The sequence below is a fragment of the Syngnathus floridae genome, chromosome 15 (assembly GCF_059516105.1).
Source record: "Syngnathus floridae isolate MCC-2025c chromosome 15, RoL_Sflo_1.0, whole genome shotgun sequence".
Lineage (NCBI taxonomy): Eukaryota > Metazoa > Chordata > Actinopteri > Syngnathiformes > Syngnathidae > Syngnathus > Syngnathus floridae.
In genome coordinates, this window is record NC_142427.1 from 3395537 (window position 1) to 3403247 (window position 7711).

The 7711-nt window shown below is 50.3% G+C and overlaps 1 protein-coding gene across 7 annotated transcripts in view; it reads right to left on the reverse strand.

Moving 5' to 3' along the window:
- nup98 (nucleoporin 98 and 96 precursor) overlaps positions 1–7129 on the reverse strand; it is a 52323-nt gene extending 45194 nt beyond the window's left edge. For 4 of the 7 annotated variants that reach the window (XM_088398004.1, XM_088398001.1, XM_088398005.1 and 1 more), the window contains exons 1-11: positions 6757–7128; positions 5319–5428; positions 5010–5105; positions 4737–4928; positions 4524–4663; positions 4023–4130; positions 3754–3940; positions 3518–3684; positions 2948–3085; positions 2739–2874; positions 2566–2658 (exon numbers count right to left, since the gene is read on the reverse strand). In XM_088398004.1, coding sequence (XP_088254130.1) covers positions 2566–2658; positions 2739–2874; positions 2948–3085; positions 3518–3684; positions 3754–3940; positions 4023–4130; positions 4524–4663; positions 4737–4928; positions 5010–5105; positions 5319–5397 — 1336 coding nt within the window. In that variant the 5' untranslated portion in view covers positions 5398–5428; positions 6757–7128. Of the gene's footprint in view, positions 1–2565; positions 2659–2738; positions 2875–2947; positions 3086–3517; positions 3685–3753; positions 3941–4022; positions 4131–4523; positions 4664–4736; positions 4929–5009; positions 5106–5318; positions 5429–6473; positions 6493–6756 lie in introns of those variants that run through there. The other 3 variants (XM_088398006.1, XM_088398002.1, XM_088398003.1) reach the window with 3 other exon arrangements.
- Between the last annotated feature and the right edge of the window lie 582 nt (positions 7130–7711).

Below are 7711 nucleotides of genomic sequence, written 5' to 3' on the forward strand. Positions count from 1 at the left end.
AAGCAGACCAGAAACACACTGAACCGAGAGGTCAGGAAAGCCAGGAGGTGTTACGGGGAGAGCCTGGAGAGACACCTCTCTGCCAATCCTGATCCCTCAACAGAGTGGAAAGGTCTGCAGAGCATCACGGGCTTCAAGAAACAAACCCCCCGTCCTGTGGAGAGCCCAAGGCTTGCTAACCAGCTAAACAGGTTCTACTGCAGGTTTGATCGGTCGCTGTCACCTACTGCCTCTCTTGCATTGGCCGCACCTGCGCTCCAGATCCGCGAGGAGGAAGTGCGCCAGATGTTCCAGAGACAAAAGATCAGGAAGGCAGCGGGCCCAGACGGCGTGTCACCTTCCTGCTTGAAAGTCTGTGCTGGGCAGCTGGCGTCCACCTTTGCACGGATCTTCTGTGTGAGGTGCCCTCGTGCTTCAAGAGCTCCACCATCGTTCCAGTGGCCAAGAAGCCCGCCATCACAGGTTTGAATGACTACAGACCTGTTGCACTGACATCTGTGGTCATGAAATCTTTTGAGAGGTTAGTGCTGAACCACCTGAAGGATGTCACGGGCCCCCTGCTTGACCCCCTCCAGTTTGCCTACCGGGCAAACAGGTCGGTGGATGATGCGGTCAACATGGGACTGCACTACATCCTGCAACACCTGGACACCCCAGGAACGTACGCCAGGATCCTGCTTGTGAACTTCAGCTCGGCGTTCAACACCATCGCTCCTGACATCCTCCAACAGAAGCTCATCCAGCTTGCGGTGCATGCCTCCACCTGTCAGTGGATCACCAGCTTCCTGACCAACCGAAGACAGCGTGTGAGGCTGGGGAGCATCACATCTGACACCCAGACCACCAATACTGGAGCCCCTCAGGGGTGCATCCTCTCCCCACTGCTCTTCTCTCTCTACACCAGTGGTGTCAAACTCATTTTTTTCACGGGCCGCATTGTAGTCATAGCTTCTTTCGGAGGGCCATTATGACTGTCAACCCAAATAAATGTATGAGCACCTCAACAGTAAAAGCTACAAAACAAACTGACAAATAACTCGTTTTCAAATCAGATGAGTAAAAACTGGTCAAATATTAAAACAAAAAAAGATATTAAAAGTGAAGACAATTTGCAATTCTAGTCATGACACACAAATTTGATGCACAATTTGTCTTCGCGGGCCACATAAAATGATGTGGCGGGCCGTATCTGGCCCCCGGGCCTTGAGTTTGACACCTGTGCTCTACACCAATGATTTCTCCGCAGGTGATTCTCCTGTCAAGCTCCTGAAGTATGCAGACGACACCACTCTCATCGGACTGATCCAGAACGGTGATGAGACTGCGTACAGACAGGAGGTGGAGCGGCTGGTCCACTGGTGCAGCCAAAACCACCTGGAGCTGAACCCGCTCAAGACCGTGGAGATGACAGTGGACTTCAGGCGAGGCCCTTCACCACTTTCACCCCTCACTATCCGCAGTAATACTATTCTCTCAACAGACACCTTCAAGTTCCTGGGAACCACAATCTCTCGGGACCTGAAATGGACCGGCCACATGGACTCTGTCCGGAAGAAGGCCCAGCAGAGGCTGTACTTCCTGAGACAGCTCAAGAAGTTCAACCTACCGCGGGAGCTGCTGAAGACCTTCTACACTGCCATCATCCAGTCTGTCCTCTGCGCCTCCATCACTGTCTGGTTTGGATCGGCCTCCAAACAAGACACGCACAGACTGCAACGGACAATAAGGACTGCAGAAAAGATAATTGGAATCAACCTCCCATCTATCCAAGACTTGTACCTGTCCAGGACCAGGAAAGGTGCAAGTGACATCTCTACAGACCCTTCTCACCCAGGTTGCAGTCTGTTTGAACTACTCCCCTCCGGACAGCGTTATAGAGCTCTGTACACTAAAACCAGCAGACAGAGACAGCTTCTTCCCTCAGGCTGTTGCTCTGATGAACTCACACCACTCTTAGAGTCTCAGAGTCATTACTGTGCAATAACATCCTGCTCTCCACACCTTTTTTGAATTGTCTATACTGTTTGTACTATGTGTCCTCTCTGCATCCATTGCAGCCTGGTCATCCTAGAAGAGGGACCCTCCCATCTGGGGTCTCTTCTCAAGGTTTCTCATTTCCCCTAGCTGGAGTTTTGAGTTTTTCCTTGCCCTCTTGGGAGTTCAAGATCAGGGGATGTTTGAGAATATCTTCCATTTTTCACATGTCCTGAGTGTTGTTGTTAGTCACCTAAATGTTGAACAGAGGCTGTGATTTACCGAAGTCAAATTCCTTGTTGGCACGCTCAAACATGGCGAATAAAAAAAACTCTTGAATCTTGAATCTCGTGAGGGCGCGTCCCAGCCATTAACACCGCAACTTCTCACCGTACTGACAGAATAGGCATAACATAACATTGCATCATACAGCAAATGAATAAGTTAGCAGAAATACAGACAGCAAAAGCGAGGTTCCGCTGCAATTCATTTGATTTCACGATCAACATAATAAAAATACCAATAAAAATGACAAAAGCCAACAAGCAAAGGTGAGCCTCAATGAACATCTGATGCGTGACATGCCAGTACCTGCCCCAAAGGTGTTCCCCAGTCCAGTTCCAAGGCCTCCGGCGGTCGACTTGTTGCCAAAGAGATTACCTCCCACGGGGTTGGTGCCAAAGCCTGCAGACAGCAACGATAAACGCGCGACATGCCGACGGGCGCCAAGCTCGGGTTGGCCCGCAGCTCCAGACCGCTCTTACCAAATGTTGACGGGTTGGCTCCGGTTCCCAGCGTTAGCGCAGGCTTGTTGCCAAAGATTCCTGTGCCAGTGCCAAAGGATGGAGCACTGGTCGTGGTAGTGCCAAAGCCGCCAGCTTTGTTTCCAAAAATGCTGGGCTGCAAGAGGCAATGCCACGCACGTCAGCAGGGGCCCGTCGCGCTCACGGGCTTTTCCGCCAGCGGCTCTCACCTGAGCGCCCACACTCCCAAAGCCGGTGCCGGCTTGGCCAAAGAGTCCGCCGGCGGCGCCGAAGCCGGTGGAGGCGCTCGTCTGGGCAGTGCCAAACAAGCCACCTGATTGTGACGCAGCCGTGTTGCCAAACAAACCCTGGGACATGGCGGAAGAAATTCGGAGGTGAGCAGTGTACAAATGTACGTACACGTGCCCCAAGAAAAAAGAAGCAAAACTCAAATCACAACCCAAACTTTGACTTCTGATGCTCTGTTACGAATGCTTGCTCGTCAGCCCTGGCCCAAAAGCCAACGACATGGGCGCACGCGTAGGTCGCGTGCGTCCTCTGCATGGGTCGCATCCCTGATCTCATCGTAGAGAAGAGGGATGCGCCACCAGATTGCAACACCACCAGACAAAAGTGGTGTCCACTGTAGGAAGGTGAAAAATATGAAATAATCATTCCATTGGTTACCATGGATATGGAGTGCCAGGGCTGCTTCTGACTGGGCCCTAAAACATGGAAGGGAAGAAGAAAAAAAAAAAAAAAAAAAGGTGACTGATGACGTGAGCATTTGAACTTCTCACCATGGTACTGGTACTGGCTTGGCCCATGGTGTTGGTGTTGCCGAAGGAAAAGCCGCCACTCTGCGTGGTGGTGGTCTGACCGAAGGGCTTGAAGAGGCTGCCGGCCTGCTGCTGGTTTGGTTGGCTAAAGAGGCCCCCCGTGGTGCCGCTGAAGCCACCCGTTGAGGCTGAAGGGCGGAAAGACAGCTAGAGTGAGCACTGGGCGAGTCCCCATGGCTCACCGACACTCAACTCACCTTGACCAAAGGTGCTCTTGTTCTGTCCAAACGCAAAGTTGTTGTTGGACGCCGCCGAGCCAAACAGGCCGGCGGGGGGGCCAGACGCAGGGGCAGCGGCGACGCCGCCAAACAGGCCGCCTGTGGCAGTAGGCATTTGGTTGGCGGCGCCCTTGCGTCCCGCCTGGTAGTCCTCCAGCCTCAACTCCTGCGGCGGCGCAAATACAAAAGCAAAACTGTCAGAAAGCAAGCTGGACGACCACTGGCATCTGCTTGGCTCACTCGCTCACCTCCAGGGATTTGTTCTCATACTCCTTCATGGCGGTGATGCACTGATGCTTGGTGTTGATGTTGGTGGTCACGCCGGCTTTTACCATGGTGTCATTCCCTGTTGGAGCCTGAGTGCGAGACCAAGTATAAAAAGATGGCACTGGTGGACACTTATGTCGGGCTAGCATTCAAGTGGTGTAGGCCACCCCCACATTGCCGGCCGTTTGAGACCACGCCGACTGTGCCTTGACAACTCGCACAATATTGTGTCGTATGCTTACAAAGAACCACGTTAAAGAAAATAAACCCTTTTTTCACAGGCTGTGTCCACCTTTGTTCATTTAGTCAGCTTTCGTTAGCTAAGTTTGGGGAAATTCTATCACATCAACAAACAAAACCAGCTTTTTAGGAAAACCATCAAGCAGGAGAGTGACTTTGGTGCCAACATTTTGGTTCCGTAACCCGGCTACATGTGAAGAGAAAAGGCATCCTGAGTCCACCTTTCAGCTCCATTTACTCACGTTAAACTTGATCGTGGTTCCGGGCTGCTGCGTTGCCGAGAAGCCCGAGCCTCCGAACAGGGATGCGGTGCCTCCAAAAGGGTTGGAGGTGGTGTTGGTGGAGCCAAAGAGCCCGCCACTGCTTGTGCCGGTCCCGAAGCCTGCGTTCGGGCACACACGTGCCGTGAGCCCACGAAAAGCACAAAGGCCGATTTGGCGATAGAGACCACTCACTTCCGAAGGATGCAGGCTTGTTGCCGCTGAAAGCATTGCTCTGCTGCGAGAAGAGCCCGCCAGCTGCGGTGTTCCCGGCCGCCGTGTTACCAAACAGGCTGGAGGACGTGGCGCTTGGAGCACCAAAGCCAAAACTGGTGCTGGTGGATGACGTCGGCGGCTGGCTGAATGTGCTGGAGCCAAACAGGCCCCCTGGATGGAGGAAGAGAAGGCGGGCGGGCGTGAGGCTCCATGCACGGGCGGCAAGGCGGCGCGACAAGTGAGTCCACATACCAGGTTTATTCTGTGCGGTGCCAAAGAGCCCTCCGGTGTTGGTGGTCGCCCCAAACGCAGACGTACCGAACCCCCCCGTGGTCCCAAAGCCCGCGTCTGCACACATAGAGCACACGCTGACGTCGCCCATCATGCCCAGAACAAAAACAAAAAAGACAACAAAAAATATGCGCCCCTGGACCCGACACGAATCCCCCCCCCCAACCCCGCCGTCCGTCAGAGCGCCACATGAATGCTCATAGTGAGCCCGTTCGTCCAAATGTCCGACCGCGGCAAACCTTCGAGTTGACAAAAGGTGGACAGACTTACTTTGCTGCCCGAAGGTGGACGAAGTGCCGAACCCCCCCGAGCCTCCGCCGAAGGGGGTTCCGAACGACTTGTTGAACATCTTACCCTGCTAGCGGGCCAGCACGGGTTCACTGCACACAAACAAAAGACCAGTCATCATCATATTTTGTTTCCTAAACACTCCTGCCGTAGTGTTCTCCTTTTGTCATCACATGACTAGTCAACGGAGACACACCAACGCTACGAAACAGGGTCCGACCTGAGGCCTTTTACAGCAGTGATCCTGCTAGAAATGGTATTGGTTCCATTTGCATGCGATGTAATATGATAACATTTTAACAACTCAAGTATCCAACTATTTGGATCATCAATGAATCATATAGACCTTGTTTAACTTTCAACTGACCCAATGCTCTTCAGCCGGCATCTCAACTGCACATATTTTTGGATTTCTCGAGTCCTCCGTGAAAGCATGCCAATTGTGTGTTAAAAATACATTTGCAAACACCTCCTCTAACTTTGCAAAACATTCACCATTTTTGCTGTTTTGCCGAACCATGTAACAAACAAAACCGGTCTTGGAATCTGAATCAGTGTGTGCAGTTTCTGCATTGTCAATTAGATCTAACGTTGCTTTTAAACCAAGGCAATATTTTTTAATTAATGCTTCAAGTTTCAACCTGGTATCTACCTAACCTGCCACACAAATTTTTGACTCGTAATTTGAGATTAAGAATTTTGACAGAACGTGAAGAAAAAAAAACACGCATATAATCAGCATGGCATTTAAAACAGTGGTTCTTAACCTTGTTGGAGGTACCGAACTCCACCAGTTTCATATGCGCATTCACCGAACCCCTCGTTAGTGATTTTTTTTTTTTTTTTTTATTCTAGACATAGATGTTTTTTTACTGCTGCACAAAATGAGCCATGCATGAACATCACGTTGTTCAAAGAACAAAACCAACACAATGCATGAACTCATAACAAATTACATACTGGTAAATCAGAATTTACACAATAAATCAGGTTTGTTCGGACCTCCTCAGTGGAGGCTCTGTCGAACCCCTGAGACCGACTCACCAAACCCCTAGGGTTCGATCGAACCCAGGTTAAGAACCACTGATTTAAAAGGTCCGATAGTCAGTCACCAGACTCATGCGGATCATCAACAACCTAAATAGCAAACGTGAAGACTTCCAACTGCAACCGTGAACCCTTCACGCTGAGCATGATCCCAATTGCTCTGTCTTTACTATTCTATTTCAATGTGTCCAGATTTATGGCTAAAATACCTCGTGTGACTGGCCGGCAAGTGTTTTCATGTAATAAAGCTGATTAAAAGCCGTTGACGTCACACCCAGTGGCCACTAGCATGCCATACCATTCTTTCCACTAGCACGTTAGCTCGCCCACCCAACTCATCGCACCCATGTCAAAAAAGTGACTTTTGTCTTACGTGGGGGTCACACAACGTCGCTTTCGGAATTCCTGTTCGTCCTTGGCAAGCACCGAGGTGCGCCAAGAAACTGCCCGTGAAAACTTTCTCGCGGCCAAAGAAGCGTTAGCCGTTTAGCTAACTCTGGCTAGCTTGCAAAACAAGAGTGGCAGAACGAAAGGCCTTCCTCGGACGCGACTTGCCTTCGGCGACAGGGTAGTGTCTCCACCTCCAGCTTCTTTTTTGTAAAAACTATTATTAATTAATTAATCAATTAATTAATGGAGGGAGGCGCAAGAAGGTTGGAAAATCTATCGCTAGCGAGCCGACTAGTTTTGTCGGCGCGGAGGGAAACAGTCCGACGTACGTCCAGACGCATTTTCAACTGTGCGCGGTGACGTTTAACACGTTTGCTTGAATACGTCACGTCCGGCTACCAGTATAGCTATTATTACGATCATTACATTCATTTTATCCTATTATTTTAATTGTGGAAAACTACCCACATAACAGTATACTTTATATGAACCAAAAATCTTTAGAATATTTGGCACATATTCCATTCCATTCTATTATATTATCTTTGTCGCCAGTGTATAATGAACGGCAGAAAGTCTGTCTTTTTTTCTTCTTCACATCAGTCAGCTTCATGTGCTAAGCGTCCTCTAGAGCAGTGGTCCTCAACCTTTTTTGCGCCACGGACCGGTTACGTACTTAGAAATATTTTCGCGGACCGGTGCATTCTTTGCAAGTGGGCAAACCTGCAAAATCAGCAAGGGGTCAAATACTTATTTCCCCCACTGTAAGGGGGGGGTACATATCCTCATGGGGCCACCGTGAGGATGTTTCCCCCCCCCTGTAATTTGGCCTAGGAATGAGGGATTCGGTTCAAATTTGCTACACAACCTGAACAGACCCCCAGGAAGATAGAAAAAAAGCCACTCGATGTGCAGGACTCACTGTTCTCAAAATCGGA